Source organism: Lissotriton helveticus, chromosome 3_1 (genome assembly GCF_964261635.1).
Source record: "Lissotriton helveticus chromosome 3_1, aLisHel1.1, whole genome shotgun sequence".
Lineage (NCBI taxonomy): Eukaryota > Metazoa > Chordata > Amphibia > Caudata > Salamandridae > Lissotriton > Lissotriton helveticus.
In genome coordinates this window covers 1,748,267,984-1,748,290,622 of record NC_136061.1, presented here as the reverse complement: position 1 = coordinate 1,748,290,622, position 22,639 = coordinate 1,748,267,984, and the positions used below count along the sequence as shown (strand labels likewise).

Here is a 22,639-nt window from a genome sequence, read left to right as displayed (position 1 = left end):
CACAACAAGCTGAAAACAGACTGAATATGCTACTTACCAGTATGCATCTGTTCTTGGCATGTAGGGCTGCTAACATTCATATCTTAGCATTAGATCGCCGCCTAGTGTTGGGTCCGGATGATCGCACATTGTTGTCCTGGAAGAGTCTTCGAAGTATCCTGAGATAGGTGGCTCCTCCCCTGGACTACAGTGCGCATGGGCATCGGTTCCATCCCCAGATTGTTTTTCGCCATTGTGGCAGAAGATGGAGTGAAAAGTGTAAAGGATGTCCATGCTAATAAGTGAATACAATAGTATATCTGCAGCTGCGACGCACCGGGGAGGAGGGTGGGCGATATGAATGTTAGCAGCCCTACATGCCAAGAACAGATGCATACTGGTAAGTAGCATATTCAGTTCGAGGCATGTGGGCTGCTAAATTCATATCTTAGCATAGAATACATAGCAGTCCCTCCATCAGCGGCGGTTGCCCGTGCCAGCTGCAGAAACCTGAAAGAGTGTCTTGAGAACAGCCTGTCCTACAGCTGCTTGCTGCTTGGAATGTACGTCAACACAGTAGTGTTTTGTAAAGGTATGTGGTGTAACCCACGTGGCTGCTCTGCAAATATCCTCTAAAGGAATGTTCCCTAGGAAAGCCATGGATGCCCCCAGTTTGCGTGTGGAGTGCGCCCTTGGGGGTATCGTTAAAGTGCGCTTGGCCTTTTGATAACATATCTGGATGCACTTAACAATCCATCTGGCTATCCCTGCCTTGGAAATCGGGTTGCCTTTGTGTTGTGGTGCGAAGGCAACAAAAAGTTGTTTTGTCTTTCTAAAGGGTTGTGTCCTGTCTATGTAGTACATCAACGCCCTCCGTACGTCTAACGTATGGAGCATTCTTTCCGCCACCGTTTGTGGGTTTTGGAAGAATGCCGGTAAGTCAATAGTTTGGTTGAGATGAAACTGTGACACCACCTTCGGAAGGAATTTGGGGTTAGTACGTAGCACTACCCTATTTGGATGAATCTGAATGAATGGCTCTTGGATTGTGAGCGCTTGCAGCTCACTAACACGCCTTAGCGACGTGATAGCGATTAGGAAAGCTACTTTCCACGTTAGGAACTGGAGTTCACACGAGTGCAGTGGCTCAAAAGGTGGTCCCATCAGTCTGGTGAGGACCACATTGAGGTTCCACACCGAAGCTGGTGGTGTCCTTGGGGGAATGACTCGTTTCAGACCTTCAAGGAAAGCTTTAATGGCAGGCACTCTGAAGACAGAGAGATGCTGCCTGTTCTGAAGATAAGCCGCTATGGCGGATAGATGTATCCGAATGGAAGTGTACGCTAGATTGCACTTGTAAAGATGCAACAGATGGCAAATGATGTTAGGGATAGATGCATCTAGCGGGTTGATGTAATTGGCTGTACAGTAAATGACAAAACGCTTCCATTTCGCAGCATAGCATGCTCTGGTAGTTGGCTTCCTTGCCTCCTTGATGATGTCCATGCATTCCGGAGGTAGGTTAAGGTATCCAAACTCTAGGACTTCAGGAGCCAGATTGCCAGGTTGAGCTGTTGCGGATCTGGATGCTGAATTTCTCCATGGTTCTGCGTCAAAAGACTGGGCGTGAGGCGCAGTCTTTGATGCGGCACCACTGAGAGTTCGAGGAACGTGGTGTACCATGCTTGACGCGCCCACGTTGGAGCAACTAGGATGAGAGTCATCGCGTGCTGCCTTAGCTTTCTCGCGACCAGCGGTATCAGAGGGGCTGGCGGAAAAGCGTACGCAAATTTGCCTGACCAGTTCATCCATATCGCATTGCCCTGCAACTGTGGGTGAGGGAACCTGGCGGCAAAGTGTTGGCATTTTGCGTTTTCTTTTGTGGCAAACAGGTCTATCTCCGGATGACCCCACTGCTGGAAGTACGGGTGGAGTACAGATGGGTGTAACTCCCACTCGTGCATTTGATGGCTGTATCTGCTGAGCAGATCCGCCATCTGATTGTCCTTGCCCGGGAGGTGTTCTGCCATGAGGAAAATGTTCCTCTGAATGGCCCACTTCCACATGCCCTGAGCCAGATGAGACAGCTGTGGCGAGTGGGTGCCCCCCTGCTTTTGAATGTAGTACATCGCGGTCATGTTGTCCGTCCGGACTAACACTACCTTGTTGCACAGATGTACAATGAAGGACTTGAGCGCCATGAAGATTGCCATCAGTTCCAGATAGTTGATGTGCATCTTCTGTTGCTGCGTCGTCCATAGTCCCTGCACTGTGTAAGTGAGCAGATGAGCTCCCCATCCCTGGAGAGATGCGTCCGTTGTCAGGATAATTTGTGTCACTGGCTCCTGGAACAGTCGGCCCTTGCAAAGGTTGTGTGGAGTCCACCAATGCAGAGAGTCGTATGCCCGACTGGTAACCAACACTAGGTCTGTCAATTGTCCCTGAGCCTGTGTCCACTGATTTGCTAAGCACTCCTGGAGCGGACGCATATGCAACCGTGCGTGAGGGACTATGAAGATGCAGGAGGCCATCATGCCAATCAACTGCATGAACACTCTCGCTGGAAGTGAGTGTTGTGGTCTGAACTTTTGGATTAGAGACTGCATGCTGTCTATTCTGACTTGGTTTGGCTGAGCCATGGCCGTCAGGGTATTGATCGTCGCACCTAGAAACTGCCGGACATGTGCCGGCTGAAGATGCGACTTTGGGTAGTTCAACGAGAAGCCTAGATCGTGAAGGAGGTGAATGGTAGTTGACATGTCCGCGGCGCACTGTTGTTCCGACTTGGCTTGAACGAGCCAGTCGTCTAGGTAGGGGTAGACATGAATGTTCTGCCTCCTGAGGTGCGCTGCTACTGTCGCCAGACACTTGGTAAACACCCTTGGGGCTGTGGTCACTCCGAAGGGTAGGACCTTGAACTGATAATGCTTGCCTTGGATAGTGAATCTGAGGTATTTCCTGTGGGACGGGTGTAGTGGAATGTGGAAATAAGCATCCTTGAGATCTAAGGTTGCTAAGAAGTCCCCTTGGTTTAACAAGGGAAGGATCTGTTGCAGTGTAAGCATATGGAAGTGTTCTGATAGTATGTACAGGTTGAGGGGACGTAGATCTAGAATGGGTCTGAGAGATCCGTCCTTCTTTGGAATAAGGAAGTACAGGGAATATACCCCTGTGCCTTCCTCTCCCACCGGCACGAGCTCGATTGCGCCTTTTTGCAGCATCACCACTACTTCCTGCTGCAATAAGTGCAAGTGCTCTGCGGACATAGGCCTTTGCCTTGGCGGGATGTTGGGTGGAGTGGATTTCAACTCTAGGCAATAACCATACTGGACTAGTTGTCGCACCCACCTGTCTGTGGTGATGTTTCTCCAGACGGGTAGGAACTGCTGCAGTCTCCCCCCGACAGGTGTTAAGTGGTCGGGGGCAGCGACAGAGAGTCACTGTTTGCTTGGGGTAGAGGAGCGGGAGCTGTTGTTTCCTCTGCCGCGACCTCTGTTGCTGTTATTTCTGTAACCTCCCTTGTTCTGTTTTGTGAACGAGGATTGTGCTCCACCTCTTGAGAACTGAGATTGTTGACCCATTTGTCCTCTGGTGACTCCACGTGCACCTGAGCGACGAAAATTGCTGCCACGAAACTGTTGTGACTGTAGGGCCCCCATGGACTTAGCAGTTTCTGTGTCTTTTTTTATTTTTTCAAGGGTGGTGTCAACATCTGGACCAAACAGACTATCAGGATTGACTGGCTGATTAAGAATGGTTGTCTGAATATCTGGTTTAAACCCCGAGATGCGGAGCCACGCCTGTCGTCTCAGCATAACGCTAGTGTTGATAGCTCTAGCAGCTGTGTCTGCGGCGTCAAGTGCACACTTGATGGCTTCGTTTGAGATTAGCTTCCCGTCCTCAATAAGCAGTTTGGTGCCTTCTTGGAACTTTGGAGGCAGGTGTTGTATAATCTGTTCTAGGGTGTCGTAATGCGCCCTATCGTAACGTGCTAAGAGTGCTTGTGTATTGGCAATGCGGCAAAAGTTTGCGGCCTGTGCAGCTACTCTTTTGCCCCCTGCCTCTAGCACTTTGGACTCCTTATCCGGGGGAGGAGCTTCACCCGTCGTCTGGGAGTTGGCACGTTTCCTGGCATTGGCGACCACAAGAGAGTCCAGTGGCAACTGTCCCCGAATGTATGCGGGGTCTGCAGGTGCAGGTCTGTACTTCTTTTCAATACGTGGATTGACCACTCGTGCTCTGGTAGGCTCCTTAAATATTTCCCCAGCATGCTTGAGGACTCCTTTAAGCATAGGCAGCGTCTTTACTGTCCTTTCAGAGACTGAAAATGTGTCGAAAAGGAAGTCTTCCTCTACCGGGTCAGCATGTATGTCCACATCATGATTGGCTGCCGCCCTCTCAATTAGTGCATGAAAACCTGCTGAATCCTCTGTTGGGGATGCACGTGCATTAAAAAGCTGCGTGGTCATGCCCCACACTTTGGGTGCCCTGGTCACCAGTGTCATCATATGAATCCGGTTGTGCATCGGGTTCATTGATAGGGAAATTGTATTGCTCGTCCTCATCATACCCCTCACCCGCAGAGTGTTCTGGTGAGGGAGTAGGGCTCCGTCTCGGAGGAGGCTGGATTGGTTCCATGAGGCCTGAAGCATCAAGGGGCACCCTTTTCCTCTTCAGTGGGATGACATATGAGTCCACTGACTCTGAAGTGATTTTTCTCTTATAGAGGGTCAATTTGCCTGTGTCAGCGTCGATGAAATGCTCTGAATCATCCTCTGATTCGAGTACCCGACGCGGAAGTGGGCCAGCCGTTGAAGAAACCGTCTTCTTTGGTGCCGATTTGGTGGAAAAGGCTTTCGGCGCCTCCTTTGGCGGCAAAATAAAGAGAAGTTTGCCAGAAGGCTTTGCTTTTGCGCCTGCGGCGATGATATCGGAGCCGACGCAGCAGAGGCCTTCTCCCTGATTCTCTGTAGTGATTCGGCGATGGGGGACGTCTCACTCACAGTAGGTTTTGGCGCAGACGAGGATGTCTTGACCTTTCCCTCGGATCCGACGTCTTTGTGGGCCTTGTGCGCTTTGGACGCGGATCCCGCTGTCACCGACCCCGATTCCTGGGACCGGTGCGCAGACGTGCCAGTCTTCGATCCGTGCGCCTGCGTAGCCTCTGTGGAGCCGGCTTTGGCGTGCTTGGACGGCGGCGCAGCTGTTGACCCGTGCCGACCATCTTTCTTAGAGGACCCCTCCTCTGGCGTCGATTTCGATTTTGCAGCAGCGGAATCGACGGACTTCTTCGACTTCTGCGGACCGGAGGTCGACGGAGTCGATGGAGTAGCGGGTACAGTCGTTTTCGCCGGTACGGCAGCCATCTTAGGGACACTCGAGTCCTTAAGTTTCGGTTTCGTTTTCGGGTCGGCCATCTTAGATGTAGTCGATCCCGATGGTTTCGGTTTCGGTTTCGATACAGTCTGCTCAGCAAGTAAGTCCGTGGCCGGGCCAGAAGGCGGGGCTGTGGCTTGCGGCACTGGGTCTTGGGTAAGGCCTACAGGCGATCCCGTGACCCGGTCGGTATCCTCGTAACCTTCGGGGCAGAGCTCGTCCCCTGAGCTATCCGCCGCGGCCCCATAAATCTCTTCGTCGTCTCCTACCTCGTCGACGTATTCAAGGCCTTGACCCACGACTCCGTCGTCGTCTACCGGATCCGCCTCGACCTCCGTCTCGGGTGGGGAGATTTGAAGATGATGACCCTGGTCCTCTTCTTCTTGGTCGCCGAAGATGTTTTCCGGATCCGGGGCCGCTTGTCTAGCTTCCATGCGCACCGCGCGCCGAAGCTTGAGAGTCTTCTTAGACCGGAACTGTGCACAGGCTTTGCACTTGCCGTCGTCGTGGTCAGGCGAAAGGCATTTGTTACAGACGGGGTGTAGATCGATGTGTGGGTACTTGGACCCACAGAGCGGGCAGTACTTAAACGGGCTCCGCTCCATGTTCAGAAAAGTTTTGCAGTCGTGTCGCGATGAGAAGGCCTCAAAGTCCGAAGAGCGAAAGAAAACTCCGCTTATTCCGGCTCCAAGAGACGGAAGACTCGAGACCGTGCGCAGACAATACCGACGCAAAAAAGCGAGGCCTTTTGGCCGCTAAAAGTTAGTTTTTCTCGGTTTCGACAGAAAGACGTCGAGACCACATCCGAACCCAATGGCGGAAAAAAACAATCTGGGGATGGAGCCGATGCCCATGCGCACTGTAGTCCAGGGGAGGAGCCACCTATCTCAGGATACTTCGAAGACTCTTCCAGGACAACAATGTGCGATCATCCGGACCCAACACTAGGCGGCGATCTAATGCTAAGATATGAATTTAGCAGCCCACATGCCTCGAACAGCTGTGTTACAACAAAATAACATTTTCTGTTTGTAGTATGTGTGTTTAAATCACATGCTGTGCACAAACTTAATAGCAGTGCCAACTCCACCTAAACCTGGGTTGGACAAAAAGGTAGTTATAGTACATAATATTTTCATTTTGTTGACCCACTTTAGCATCCTCTTCTGACTGTAACTTTTCATGAATGTATGTGTGAATGAACAGGATACTGCCTTGCATATTTATCCATCAATGGTTTTTGTTTTGCGTAGAGGCTTAGTTTTACCTATATAGTTCATGTGTATTTGGTTTACATATAGTTTATGGAGTACCCTTGGCTTAAAGGAAATAATGTTGGTGGTTTGACAGGGGTGAAAGGGCCATAGAACCTTAGGAAGAAACCTTGAATCTATGCATTAGGCTACCTTGCCTTTGCAGAAATGAATGAAAGGTTCTTCAACGGCAAGTGTTTCAAGTTCACTAACTGCCCCAAGAAGTGATTACAATCAGAAGGAAAATGCTACTTACCAGTATGCATCTGTTCTTGGCATGTAGAGCTGCAGATTCACACACTATGCATAAATCGCCATCTGGTGTTGGGCCCGGATATGTGCACTTGTTTCTGTCTTAAGAAGTCTTTGGAAGTCACGAGATAGGTGATTCCTCCTTTGGATGATAGTGCGCATTGGCATCAGCTCCATCTTCAGATTATTATTCGCCAGCAGGGAAATGATGGAGTTTTGTAGGAAACAGAAGAAGATGCCCATGTATGCTGTATCTAATTAAGATAATACCGGAACAGATAAAGGTAGCCGGGTGGGCGTTTGCGAATCTGCAGCTCTACATGCCAAGAACAGATGCATACTGGGAAGTAGCATTTTCCGTTCGAGACATATGAACTGCAGATCACACACTATGCATAGATTGTATAGCAGTACCCATCCTTAGCGGGGACCACCCGTATCTGTTGCAGTAGTTTGAAATAATGTTTGAGTACCGCTTGGCCTACAGCAGCTTGCTGTTTTGTTTGCACATCTACACAATAGTGTTTAGTGAATGTGTGCGGTGTAGACCATGTAGCTGCTCTGCAGATGTCATCTAAGGGAATGTTCCCTAAGAATGCCATTCAAGCCCCTATCTTGCGGGTAGAGTGGGCTTTAAGAGGAACAGATAATGGGCATTTTGCTTTGTGATAACAAATTTGTATACATATGACAATCCACCTTGCAATTTCGGATTTGGGTATGGGGTTGCCTTTATGCGGTGGTGAGAAAGATACAAAACGTTGTTTTGTTTTACGAAAAGGTTTTGTTCTTTCAATGTAATAAAAGAGTGCTCTTTTTACATCAAGAGTATGTAGAGCTCTTTCTGCGACTGTTTGTGGTTGTGAGAAGAAAACTGGCAAGTCCACAGACTGATTGAGGTGAAAAGGAGAAATAACCTTAGGAAGGAATTTTGGATTGGTTTTAAGAACGACTTTGTTATGATGGAGTTGTAAAAATGGTTCTTGAATAGTGAGTGTTTGTATCTCACTAACTCTTCTAAGGGAAGTAATGGCCACAAGGAAAGCGACTTTCCATGTAAAAAATTGTAACTCACATTGATGTAGAGGTTCGAATGGGGGGCCCATTAGTCTTGTGAGAACAATATTTAAATTCCATACAGGTGCGGGTGGTACCCTGGGAGGAATTATTCTTTTGAGACCTTCCATAAATGCTTTGATGGCAGGTACTCTGAATAACGATAAATGTTGCCTATTTTGTAGGTAGGCTGCAATGGCAGCGAAGTGTAACCTAATAGATGTGTATGCTAGGCTGATCTTGGAAGATGTGATAGATAACATATAATGTGTTGAATAGACACATCTAATGGATTGATATTGTTGTTGTTACAGTATATAACTAATCTTTTCCACTTGGCTGCGTAGCAGGCTCTAGTGTGGGGCGTCTAGATTCTTTGATAACGTTCATACAGTCAGAGGGAAGGTTAAGGTAACCAAACTCTAAGACCTCAGGAGCCAGATCGCTAGGTTGAGCTGTGCTGTGTCTGGGTGACTGATCTCTCCACGGTTCTGGGTTAAGAGGCATGGGGAGAGTTGTAATTTTTGGTGCGGGAGTACTGATAGTTCCATCAATATTGTGTACCACGGTTGTCTGGCCCATGTTGAAGCAACTAGGATAAGAGTCAGTGAGTGTTGCTGCAGTTTGCGCACCACCAGTGGAATGAGTGGGAGAGGCGGAAAAGCGTATGCAAATCTGCCTGACTAATTCATCCATTTTGCATTGCCTTTGGACAATGGGTGTGGATATCTGGCGGCGAAGCTTGGGCATTTGGCATTTTCGCGTGTGGCGAAGAGGTCTACGTCTGGTTGTCCCCGCATGTGGAAAAACGGTTGAAGAACTTGGGGATGAAGTTCCCACTCGTGAATCTGTTGCGTTTGACGACTTAACAGATCTGCTATATTGTTCTGGACTCCTGGAACATGTTGTGCTAGGAGAAAAATGTTCTGGGGAATCACCCATCTCCATATATTTTGTGCTAGTTGGGAGAGTTGTAGGGAGTGTGTCCCGCCTTGCTTTTGTATGCAATACATTGCTGTCATGTTGTCTGTTCGGACTAGGACAACTTTGCTTGATATTTGTTTCTGGAATGCTTTTAGGGCTAGGAATATGGCCAATAACTCCAGATGGTTGATGTGGAGTAATTTTTGTTGAGGAGTCCACATGCCCTGTATGGTGTGATGGAGTAGATGAGCTCCCCAGCCGGAGAGCGATGCGTTCACTGTGATGACTATCTGTGGAACTGCCTCTATGAACGGTCGCCCTTTGGAAAGGTCTTTGGTGTTCCACCACTGCAGAGAGTGATGAGTGCGACCGTCTACCAACACCAGATCTGTTAGCTGACCTTGAGCCTGGTTCCATTGTCATGCTAGGCACTCTTGTGGGGGGGGGCGCATCTGGAGTCTTGCGTGAGGCATCTGGAGTCTTGCGTGAGGCACTATGAATATGCAAGAGGCCATCATCCCTAGGAGCTGCATGAACACTTGAGCTGGAAGAGGGTGTTGAGGCTGAAAATTGGTTATTAGAATTTGCATGCTAGCTATCTTGGCTGGAATGGGATAAGCTAGTGCTTTTGAGGTGTTTATTGTGACACCTAGGTATTGTTGTATGTGGGACGGTTGCAGATGAGACTTTGCGTGATTTACTGTGAACCCTAAGTTGGTAAGTAGTTGAATAGTAGCGTGAGTTTGGTGTACACACTGACTGTATGAGCTGGATTTTATTAGCCAGTCGTCTAGATATGGGAAGACATGAATGTGTTGTATTCTGAGATGAGCTGTAACTACCGCGAGGCACTTGGTGAATACTCGAGGTGCTGTGGTGACTCCGAATGGGAGTACTTTGAATTGGTAGTGTTGCTCGTCTACTACAAACCTGAGGTATCTCCTGTGAGATGCATGAATGGGAATATGAAAGTAGGCGTCCTTGAGATCTAGAGTGGCAAGGAAGTTGCTTTGCGATAGGAGAGGAAGAACCTGTTGAAGTATGACCATGTGGAAATGGTCTGATTGTATGTACAGGTTTAGGGGTCTGAGGTCTAGAATAGGTCTCAGAGAGCCATCCTTTTTTGGAATGAGAAAATACAGAGTAAACTCCTGTGTTTTGTTGATGCAGGGGGACTAATTCTATTGAACCCTTCTGCAGGAGTGAGATGACTTCCTGCTTGAGCAGCGATAGATGTTCCAACGGCACTGGACGTTGTCTGGGTGGTATGGTGAGGGGTGGGAGGTAGAGGTAAGTTCTAGACAGTAACCTGACTGAACGATTTGTCTCACCCATCTGTCTGTGGTAATGTTGTTCCAGACAGGAAGGAAATACTGTATTCTTCCCCCGACCGGAGTAGAATGGTCTGGGAGGGGTGGAGGGAAGTCATAGGGTAGGTGTGGAGGCAGATCTGGTATTATTAGTCTTACCTCTACCTTTGTTATTGTTGCCTCTGTACCCGCCTCTCTGGTAACCTCTGGTGAATGTTGACTGGGTGGGAGCCTTGTAAGAGATGGAGGGGTAGTCAGAAGAGTAGCCTCTGGAGGTGCCCTTGTAGAAGGAGCAACGAAAGGAACGTCTGGGAGCTTGCGATTGCAATGCTCCCATGGATTTGGCTGTGTCCGTGTCCTTTTTCATTTTTTCTAGTGATGAATCGACGTTAGGTCCGAATAAGTGTTCCTGATCGAATGGTTGGTTTAGAATAGAAGTTTGAACTTCAGGCTTAAACCCAGAGATGCGTAGCCAAGCATGTCTACGCAGAGGACACTTGTGTTGACTGCTCTAGAAGCGGTGTCTGCTGAGTCGAGAGCACAGCGAATGGAAGTGTTAGTGATCACTTTTCCCTCTTGTATAAGGTCATTGGCCCTGTTTTTATATTTGTCTGGAAGGTGCTGTAATAGGGTCTATAACTCATCGTAATGTGCCCTATCGTACCTGGCTAGCAGAGCTTGAGTGTTGGCAATACGCCATATGTTAGCAGCTTGGGACGCTGTTCTTTTGCCAGAAGCGTCCAAGAGTTTGGACTCTTCATCAGGGGGTGGAGCATCACCTGATGTCTGAGAATTGCGCTTTTCCTAGTATTAGAGACTACCAATGAATCTAAGGGTACGGGCCTTTAATATAAGCTGGGTCTGCAGGGGCAGCTTTGTATTTCTTTTCGATCCTGGGGTTGATAACTCTAGCCCTAACAGGATCTTTAAAAACGTTGGGCGGATACTTGGTGCCCCTTTTTAGCATAGGCAAGATAGAGGTGGTCCTTTGTGACGTGTCAAAAGTGTCCATTAGGCAATCCTCTTCCCCTGGGTCTGTGTGTACTTAACCCCATGGTATTGAGCTGCTCTGTGGAGTAGTTGATTAAATCCTGTTGTGTCCTCCGGAGATGAAGGTCTAGAGGGGTATACATCCTCCTGTGGGACATTAGGGACATCTGGAGTGTTGTAATCGTCCCAGGGGTCAGGTGAAGAAGGTGAACTAAGGTCTCCCGGTGGCTCTTCACCTGCAAACCCTCCTCTGTGTGATCTGAACGATCATAATCGTCCTTTGGTGGGGGAGGTGGTGGAGGAGGAGGTGATGGAAAAGGAATTCCAAGTGAAGAAGTGGCAATGTCCCTTTTCTTTGGTGGTGGAGACGTTGCAGGCGTATCCAGTAGTCGCTTCTTTGAGCTGAGGAGGAGCTGACCAGTTTTAGGATCTTTTATGAGAGTCTTTTGTTTAGGATCTGGCCTAAAAAGCTCTTCTGATGGATGCTGGTCTTTCGATGCTGACTTTTTAGGTTCTGCTGCCTTACGTGGCACAGTCTCTGGCACTATTTTGTCTTTTGGCTTCGAACTGTGAGGTTTTACAGTCTCTGTATGTGGAACCGGTGTTTTCTTGGGTTCGGAAAGTTTTCAGTTCTGAAGTTTTCGGCTTCGACGGTTGTTCTGAACCTTTAGGGAGAGGCTTCTTGCTCGGCTCCGAGTGTATTTTCGGAGTCGACGGGTCGGTGGTTTCGGTGCCGAGTGCTTCAATGTTGAGGCAGTGTTCGGCGCGGAGGAGGGCGTTTTCTTTTTCGGTGCCGGTGAATGAGTTTCGGTACCAACGGCAGGCTGACTCGAGCCAGAGTGGCCTGAAGGCTTGATAGGCTTCTTCGCTGAGCCCGAGGGTGGGGCATGGGAAGCATTCTCTTGGTGTGCACCTGGGCCCGAAGGTGAAGGTGTGACCAAAGCCTTTTTGGATGGTGTATGGAGGGGGTCGGGGTCGACGTTCTTACTTACGACCTGCTGCGCCGGAGTGAGGTCTTCGATGTCGGAGTCCTCGGCTTCGGAGGCGTTGTGTTCTTCGACCCGCTCCTGTTCTGGAACGTTGACGCCCTCTTGAAAGATGCCGTCGGGAATGGAGGTGGACGAGCGAGCCATTGTTCTTCGAGCTCGACAATCTCGAATGGTGATCTTGGAGCAGAAGGAGGCACAAGCTGCACAGTCTCTGGCCTCGTGCACCGATGAAAGGCAGAGGGTACACACCTCATGCAGATCGGTGTGGGGAAACTTCGACCCACATCGAGGACACTTCTTGAATGGAGTCCTTTCCATGAGCCAGATCCGAAGGCCCTAGTCGGCGATCAGAGTCGAGGACTTCGACGTTGGAGAGATGCGCGAGTAGGGTGCGCGATCGAACACAATACCGTAGAAAGGGTGAAGGATTGCGCGACGAAAGTTTTATCGGTAACAGCACCGAACTGGAGCGCGAGAAATACATCCGAGCCCGATGGTGGAAAAAAACAATCTGAAGATGGAGCCGATGCCCATACGCACTATCATCCAAAGGAGGAGTCACCTATCTCGTGACTTCCAAAGATTTCTCCAAGACAAAAACAAGTGCAAACATCCGGGCCCAACACCAGATGGTGATCTATGCATAGTGTGTGATCTACAGCTCATATGCCTCGAACACATAGTTTTACAAGTTAATACCTACAGAGAGCAAGAGTGCAATGCCTCAGAAGAGGGAGCCATAAACTTATTAAACACTAACTGATGAACCTGTGTTATCATTGTATGGGTAGGTGACAGTCACTGCTGAGCCATCTTTCCCATTACCAACCAATCGTCTAGGTAAGGTTAAACAACCTCCTTGGTGGCAAACGTGGGCTGCCACTACAACATTACATTTGATGATCACGCATGGTGGCCATTTTTTGTCGCAAGGTTAAGCTGTGAATTGATAATGCTTTGAGTCTACCATAAATCAAATATATTTTTGACGAATTTGAGGCATCTGTGCATGGAAGTGAATGTAGTACATGTCAAAGGGTGCTAATAAATCACCTTCCGGTAGAGGAACAATCACCTCCAATAACACTGTAAACTTAAAATGAATTGTTTTCAGTTAGGTATTCAGGGTCCACAAATGCAACGTGCCAGCCCTCTTTGGCATTAAGAAGTAGATAGAGTACTCCCTGACCCCTTGATGTAATGGGCATCACTGGAGGAAAGAAAGAGCTATTCCAACACAAACCAATACTGCATTATAGTGTGGACCACATTAAGCAAATTTTTACATCATGTACAAGAACGCCAGCTTTTGACATGGGCAAATAATGTGATTTGTCTCTTGGAGTTAGAGCTATAGAACTGGCGAAAGGTCACAGATTGAAGAGGCCGAGACTCAAATTATCTATGTCAGTGTGAGCATGTACACTGTCAGCCCATGTGCTCCAAGCTCCTCACACTTTCTATACATGTGCCTCAACCTCCTCACACGGTCTACTCAAGTGACAAAACTTACTTACAGGAGTAAGCTGGTCCTGCATTGGAAAATCTGAGAACAACTGCGTGTAGGCCATTTGTCTGCATTCAATAAGTCAATAGCAGCTACCCTCCATGAGGAAAAAGGAAAATGCTACTTAGCAGTATGCATCTGTTCTTGGCATGTAGAGCTGTAGATTTGTATACTTGAGCATAGATCACCATCTGGTGTTGGGCTCAGATGTTTGCACTTTGTTATTGTAGAAGTCTTCATACTTACGAAATAGGTGACTCCTCCTTTGGTTAGTAGTGCGCATGGGCATCGACTCCATCTCCAAATTTTTTCGCCATAAAGGGTGATGATGGAGTTCGTAAGAAATATGAAAAAGATGTCCATGTGTAAAGTATCTAAGTAAGATCGTACTGCAACACATATAGGTATCCGGGGAGGCGGTTGGGCTTATACGAATCTACAGCTCTACATGCCAAGAACAGATGCATACTGGTAAGTAGCATTTTCCGTTCGAGGCATACAAGCTGTAGATCGTATACTTGGGCATAGACTATACAGCAGGTATGACGTTAGCGGTGGCTACCTGTATGTGTTGCAGTAGTTTGAAAAAGTGTTCTTAGTACAGCCTGGCCCACACTAGCTTGTTGTTTTGCCTGCACATCTACACAGTACTGTTTTGTGAAAGTGTGCTGTGTAGACCATGTTGCGGCTTTGCAAATGTCATCCATGGGGATGTTTCCTAAGAATGCCATGGATGCCCCTAGCTTGCAATGTGGATGGCTTTGTGGACTTCGGAGCCGGGCCTGGAGGCGGGGCTTCAGAAGAATTGTCACGGTGCCAATCCAGACCCGAAGGTGAAGGTGTTACCGGAGCCTTGTGTTTTTTCAGGGCAGGGCCGTGTATCTCAGTACTCACGCTCCGTTGACCTGGAGTAATTGTCTGGTTTTCTGAGTCCGATTCATCGGCTTCGGAGAGGCTGGCTTCTTCATCTCCTGTCTCTGGTTCTGGATTATCGTGGCCTGCATCGAAGATGTTGTCTGGTGCCGAAACGGTTGATCTAGACATTTCGTGGTTTTCTTGGACCTGAAGGAAGCACAGGCCTGGCAGTGTTGACTCTCATATTCGGGAGAGAGGCAAAGGTTGGAGACCTCGTGGAGATCTGTGTGTGGGAATTTAGCACCACACTTGCATTTTTTTAATATGCTGGTTTTGATGGCGTCTATTGGTCCAACTGCCCGCGTCAAAAAACGGGAAACTTTTGATGGTTTTTGGGATACCCGTCGAGGGAGATCGCAATCGAAACAATACCGTTGAATGGTGAGAGCTTTGCGCGCCGAAGGGGGATCAAATACAACACTGACCCGGAGCACAGCAAATCACATCCGAACCCGATGGCGGAAAAACAATCTGGAGATGAAGTCGATGCCCATGCGCACTACTAACCAAAGGAGGACTCATCTATCTCGTGACTACAACGACTTCTACAATAACAAAGTGGAAACACCGTAGCCCAATACCAGATGGCAATCTATGGACAGGTATACGGTCTACAGCTCATATGCCTCAAACCTAGAAACATACTACTCTCTCTTACCCCTAGAAGAGAGAAGTGGAAGCCACTATGCTTTCTCTTGCCAGTATGAGAAGAGGGGAACTCATCCTATGCTCTCCTGCCACAAATGAAGGAGTTGCAGAATTCGTTCTACTCCCCCCCCCCCCCAACAAGAAGAGATACTGAAAATCCATCCCACATTCTCCTACCTAGGAGTAGAAGTAATCTTACCTATCCGTGAGAGAGCAGTAAAAGTCATTCTGTTCTCCCTCGCTATGGAAGGACCAATGAAAGGCATTTTAGTCAGCTCAGCACAGGAACAAGAGCAGTAAATGCTAACCTAGTCCCCATAACCTTTACAGAACTGCAGAAGCCAACTTGTTCATTTCTATCTGTGACTGCATTGACACGTATGCTACTCTAACTGGCTGACTAGAGAGGGCTGAAAACCATCCTATTATGCCCCATCTTGGAGTGAAAGCCATCAAGTTCTGCAAACAAAGTGTTCCTCGTTTGGATTCTCTTCATTTCCAGAAGTCCTTCATTATTGGCACGTACAGGTCCTGGCTATCAGCCCCTGCCCACACTTTGACCCTGTTAGATTATTGGACTTACTGTTGGTACATGGGCTGCCATCCAAAGGTCCACCGGTGCTATCACAGCCATGGCCTGTGGGAGTGGGGGGAGTGGATTTATCAGTGTCTGGCATGTCCATTTCTTCCACCTCTGTGACCAGCTCTAAAGTTCCAAACTCGCTCATGCGAAACTGGCAAATAGAACATAAATACATTTAATGAAGATGTAACTATACAATAATGTACAGATACTATACAACAGAATGTTGGTATGCAATTCAAGTCAGAGGCTTCAAACATGGTATCAATGAGCTGGAAGCTCACAACATTGTGCTGCATCCTATCAATGAAAAATTCACATAAGGAGAAGAAAAGACTGGCATTCCATTAAATTCCCTGCAGAACACCTTTCACTGCATCAAGTTCTCATTTTAAAATGAAACAAACTAGAAGACATTCAGAACAATAGACCAGGGTAGGACTTGGTAAAAGAAAACTGGAGTAAACTGTACCTCTTACGATGGTTAAGTTGACAGCCACAGAACCATCAGAGCAAATCTTGCTAAATATGAAATCCTCAAATACTGGTGTGCCAAATTACTACCCTGCATCCACTCAGACAAAACTGTCAGAACTACTGTAGGCTCAGGCATAAAAGAAAATAAATGATCTCCTTGCTGATCTGCTTTTCTGTTGTGCCGCTATCACTAAGATAATAAGCTAGCTCTCTATACTTCTTCCTGACACTGGTTGCCGCATCACAGACTGGGGATTCTGATGAGAAGCAAAATCTGGTTGCGATTTGCCTCTCTAGGATCACTCCGATTGGCTTATGTCATGGGTGACAATGGAATGGAAATCCTAAAATGTTATCACAGGACCAACATTGTAGCATTTTTGGGAGGTATCTAAAGGTGCACGGAGAGTTTCATTCCAAAAGCAAAGCTTTCCGCCACCATATAATGGCAGTGCAGTAGAAATGGGAGAACAATTCAACAAACAAGGTGTTTGTAATTCCCTTCATCGGTATCAATGGACCAACGAGAGTAGGAAAACTAGATACAGCAGTGGCCAATGTGCAGCCATGGCTTGGGGTGTCATAAGCTAACTCATAGCGAAAGCTGCAGGAGAACTGGGAACATGTCAATGCTGCTGAAAATGAGTTTCATTCAAAAGGACGAGTTTACTCTGCACATCGATCTGGTACCTATCTCTGGAGAAATCCAAGCACTCCCAAAACTTCAAAATAAATTCGAATATTCAGGAGGAGGTGGGATAAGCAATACTAGCCTCTAAGCAGGCAACTTTAACTTACTCGAATATTGCTACCAGGAAGCGTGGCAACACCCTCCTTCCAGTCCAATGCGCTCATGAGATCAAAGTCTTGACTCTGTGCCGATGTTGGCTTTTCTTCCATATTCAGTTAACTTCCACCGCTAAAACTTGAAGATAAAAGCAAAACTGAATAAGCAAACATATACAAAATAAAGACGATTTTGCTTAATGTATTTTTTTTGAACGTTAACAATCGGTCATTATAAATCCGAAGGTGCCCATCACAAGTGAGCAGATGATGATAGAGAACGTGTGATACAGGAAACATATCATGCTGGGGAACCTTTACAACGAGGGCAGATTTCTCTCACTAGGTGACTATCTGCAAAGGCGGCAGTCTACACCTCTAAACGTATTCTATATATCCTCGGCTAAAAGAATCAGTTCGCTTACTTGCAAGTTGTCCAATCTCACTGAAAGTAATAACCGTGCTTTATAATGTAACTATGAAAGATATGCTAAAAGTGGTAACCCCGTCTCTTGAAAACAGGTCCCGTCATTTAGAAACACAACTGGCAGACACTGTGGGAGTACAGTAACTGACATACTAATGAAGTGTCAGTGAGTGGCAGATGCAGAATAACATTACACATATTTAGATCAGCTATATTATACACCAGTAAAACGGTGAGAGAGAAAACACTAATTAGAGAAAGGTGCATCCCTGGCCGCAGATTATATTCATTCGGCATCGGAATGGCCACCGGCTGCCAGGTATTGGCTCAGATTTGTTTTCAACGTTGAATGAAATAACAGAACTGACCTTACAGGTGGAACCACCATTCGCACTCCTAGGACATGAAAAAATGATTCCCAAACACAGCAGGAAATTTGTGGACATGGCGCTGTTAATGGGAAAAAGACGAGTGACAATGTCATGGGGCAGGGACATGGCTGAACAATTTAGCACAATGCCCCTAGAGGGGCAATTACGAAGTGTTGAGAATGAACACCAGGAACAAGAAGGTAAGTTAATTCAGTATAAATGAGGAGCGCAAAGGAATACGACCCTATACAGGAAAGTCCGGCAGCAACTGTCGCTCAAACCCTTTGCTTGGCAGCTTTCATGTAGTAGGGCTCTAGAATGATATAACAACATTCCAACTATGACACAGTATGTATTTGATATTTATTGAAATTTGTATAGCGCGACTATCGCTCCGAAAGGAGCATCTTGGCGCTGAGCAAACAGAGAACCCACAGTGGAGAGCGAGAATCAGATGGCTGCGAGGACCGATGAGTCGGACTGAGGGAAATTCCAGGTCTTCAGAAGTTTCCTAAAAAGGCTTTCTGAGGGGGCATGCCTAAGGTAGGGGGGGAGACAATTCCATGCCCTGGAGGCCAGAAATGAGAAGGTCTTTCCACCTTTTGTTTTTAGTTTTATTCGGGGTACAGTGACTAAATTGGCTCCTGACGACCTCAGGCAACGAGATGGAATGTAACGCAGGAAGCGCTTAGCCAGGTAGGAAGGGCCAGTGTTCCTGGTGGATTTGTAGACTGTGACGAGAAGCTTGAAGAGAATTCTTTTGTGGAGGGGCAGCCAATGAAGAGTGTTGAGGGCTGCCGAGGCCGAGGACCTTCGGGGGAGTTTAAGCACGAGCCTGGCCGCTGCGTGTTGGACACTTTGCAGTTTCTTGAGGGAGGATTTCTTTATGCCTGCCAGGAGGCCATTACAATAGTCCAGCCGGGAAAGAATAAGAGCCACCGCGACTGATTTCCTGGCTGGGATAGGGAGGAAATCAAAGAATTTCTTTAGCTGTCTGATCAAGCTAAAACAGCACCCAGCGGTAATGCGCACGTGCTCGTCAAAACTAAGGGACGAGTCAAATTGAACCCCAAGATTGCGGGCTGAGAAGACCGCACTCGGTGGAGCTTCAGAATTTTGAGGCCACCAGTCTTTAGGGGAGAAGAGGATGCCTTTGCCTAAGGGTATTATTTCGGTTTTGGGGCTGTTGCATTTGAGGTGGTTCAGGTTAAGCCAAGAAAAAACTTGGGAAAGGCAATTTTGAAATCTCAGGGCCGCGTCAGGGTGTGTTTTATCTATGGTGACGACAAGCTGAGTGTCGTCAGCATAGGAAGTCACGAGGATCCCGTGGGATTCAATCAGCGTAAGGAGGGGGGCCATGTATATATTAAAAAAAAGAGGACTCAGTATGGACCCCTGGGGCACACCTGATATGGTGGGTCTTTCGCCAGAAAGGAAGGGGCCTAAAGAAACAGTTTGTGATCGATTGGATAGGAATGATGTTGTCCAGGCCAAGGCGGTACCCGTCACACCCATCTCACGCATTCTATTAATAAGAATGGCATGTGAGATGGTGTCGAAGGCTGCGGTTAAGTCTAGCAGGATGAGAACAGCCTGTCTTCCCTCATCCTGCAAGAACTTAATGGTATCCGATAGTTCGATCAGCGCAGTTTCTGTGGAATGGCCCGGGCGAAAGCCAGATTGCTGAGGGTGCAAGATGCAATTGTTTTCCACAAAAATTTTTAGTTCCTGGTGAACTAACTGCTCGGTGATTTTGCCTAGTGCTGGGAGTAGGGAGATAGGGCGCATGTTGGATAGATCAGTTGGGGATTTATTATGTTTTTTCATAAGGGGCTTAACTATGGCCTTCTTCCATTCAGCGGGGACAATGCCTGAGTTGAGGGATTCGTTAACAATGGCATTGATTGACGGGTTGACGACCTCAATAAGGTGGTGTAGAATACTCGGGGGACAAGAATCCGTGGGGGCTCCCGATCTACAGGTCATAATAGACTTTTGTGATTGTGACAGGGAAACTGTTGTGAAGTTACTCAAAGAGGGTATGGTGGTGTCGATATCATGTATATAAATTGGTGGGGGGGGGGAAACCTTATGAATGTTGTTGATTTTCTCGATGAAAAAAATCTGCGATTTGGTCACAGAGGGTTTGTGATGGGGGAATTTCGAGTGACAGTGCCTTTGGGTGGGTGAAGGACTTTACTATATTAAAAATAGTATGTTGTTTCTGTTGGGCTTCCTCTATTGCTGAGGTGAAGAATACCTTTTTAGCTTTTTTTATGTTGGAGAGGTATTGTTTCCTCTGCAGGATGTATATGGATCTAGAGGTGGGATTGTATGTTTTCCTCCATTCTCTTTCAAGGACCCTGCACTTTAGATGACACTCAGTAAGGGCCTGGGTGTACCAGGGGGCATTGGGCTTCCTTTTGCATTGAACTGATTTTTGATTGGTGGAGTTGGAGTTGGCAGAAACCACTCTGTCAATCCACAAATGAAAGTTTGAAACATGAATCTAGCCTGACCGACAACTGCCTGAATGCAGCAGAACGTACTTAGTGGTTCGCGCTAGGAGTTAAATGTGTATTTTGGGAGAGTGGAAAAATGGGGAAACATGACAAAAGATGAGAAGCGGGGAAAATAGTATGAGGGTGACAAGGTCTAGAATGGAAAACATATGTTGATGTTAAATGTAGAACTGTTTATACGGTACGCGAATGGCGATGCCATAATATTTTGTGGCGTAAATGATCAATAAAGATTTTTTACAACAATAAAGCCAATCTGTCGTTAGTAAACCAGGGTAGGAATCCAAGCAAAATTTGGAAACACTAGATTATCATTAACCCCTGCCACAATCATCATTATCATCAGTATTGAAGCTTCACAGTCTTCACAAAATTTAAGGCACCAAGCTTAAATTATATTGGCCTACAGCACAATTGGCGTATTTCAAACCTAATTCTAAAAAGGAGGGGAATATGCTCCTCCAACAAAAAGTTGCAATTTTTATGTGCTAATAAAAACTTCGGTAATACAACAATTAAAAAAACAAAAGATGTCTACTTACTCGAGAAAAGCCACAGCTCGTCATGAAGAAAAAAAATCCCAAGTTCATTTAGGGTCCTTCTTCAACCCCTCGGATTTTAATACTAGTACCACCAAGGTTTGAGGCACTAGACAACGTCCTCAATGTCCTCAACCCTCCTTCAAACCTTAAACTACCACTACCAACACATTTTTAAGGGTTGAGGCACAGGTGAATTGGTGTTCATGAGTCTGAAAGAGGGAACAATCTTACCTAAGTGTGGCAACAGACAGTGTGAAGCAGGTGGGTGCTGTTCAACACCCGTTGGTGTGTGAGAGAAGCCAAATTCTGGACAGACTGAAGTGTGGAAACAAAATTTGGGAGCAAATACCAAAGATTCCGGAATTAGGAGACTGGATAAGTACAGGTAGTCCTCTGGAGCAGAGAGAAAAGAAAGGCTTAGGGTGGAATCATGTGACTGTGTGAGAAGTCAGATCACCCATGGTCAGACCAGGCAGGCCATCAGCATTAAAAAGTAAGAAGCAGAGGCAGGAGCCAAAGTATGAGCCTCCAGAGTGATTGTGAAGTCATAACCGGGATGTTCTAAGTGAGTGACATAAACAATGATGTCAGAGCCTGTTTGTTCTGAGCTTGTAGAAAATGGTGTTGACATAGGATATAAAAGTACGATTAAGGTGAAGTAAAGGTGTTACAGTGACAGGAAGGACGAGATCAGAACATTAATTAGGATTATTTTCCCATACCTCAAAGATAAGATGAAGTAGCAGGTGTCAAACTTGAAAAAACATAAAAAGTCTTACACGCAAGGAAACAATTCTCTTAATTTAAAACTCTGGTTACTTCTTCTGTAACCCAAACTTCTCATTAGATGTGCAGAAGTTGACCTGCGCAATGATCCAAACATGATTTGAGTTTGGATTTTTTGAATCCCCATTTTTTCAAGTCGGTACAAATGCTTCTTTTAACCCCTTCCATGCTCATGACGGAACGGTTCCGTCATGAGCGTCGGTTGAGCTGTGCTCATGACGGAACCGTTCCGTCATGGTTCCATAAGCACAATGGAACGTTCAGCACAGCGCGGAAATTCGCGCCGCGCTGAAGCGGTTAAATTATAAAAAGCTGCACACAGATTGTTCACTCGTGACTGGGAATCCATTAGCAGCTTTCAATATAACCTATTATCTAAATTTTAGAATATTGCATGGACCATCAACATCAAATGGCGACGAAAGGGAAGTACATCTTCGGAAGAATTTAATGCCTAGTTTCATCCTCGCCCCCCTCCTCAGGCTCAGCCCTAATTCCTGTTCTGTTCAACTTGCATATGAAGCTATAAAGGTTGACACACAGTTTCCAGGAGTCTCAGAATGCCAAACAGGAAATAATACACAAGGCAAGACTTAGTTGGGCCATCTTCTCCCTCTTCATTTGGCTTGAGAAACTCCATAACTGCATTGCGGAAAATTTGCTAGAGTTCAACCCACAAAAACAAACGCAATTCATTCTCATTGTATGCAAACAGAAAAGTAACTACAACCCTTCTTTGTATGACAACTAAAAGTGTCTTCCTCAAAATCCACGTATGTACCTTAAACCCGACTATCACACTCATCCCAATCCTTAATCGCAAAGTCTATTAATTAACTTCTGCATCTATTGGCGCGAAAATAAATTAGGCACTTAATCTCCCAGAACCATCTGTAAACAGCAAAACAAAACTCTTGTGTTGACTTTGGAATGCTATTGTAGCAAG

At 46.8% G+C, this 22,639-nt stretch overlaps 1 protein-coding gene across 4 annotated transcripts in view; it reads right to left on the bottom strand.

Moving 5' to 3' along the window:
* Positions 1–22,639, bottom strand: part of L3MBTL3 (L3MBTL histone methyl-lysine binding protein 3) — a 473,146-nt gene that overhangs the window by 340,600 nt on the left and 109,907 nt on the right. For all 4 annotated transcript variants that reach the window (XM_078682529.1, XM_078682531.1, XM_078682528.1 and 1 more), the window contains exons 2-3: positions 17,058–17,184; positions 15,783–15,933 (exon numbers count right to left, since the gene is read on the bottom strand). In XM_078682529.1, the coding sequence (XP_078538655.1) occupies positions 15,783–15,933; positions 17,058–17,159 (253 nt within the window). In that variant the 5' untranslated portion in view covers positions 17,160–17,184. The remainder of the gene's footprint in view (positions 1–15,782; positions 15,934–17,057; positions 17,185–22,639) is intronic.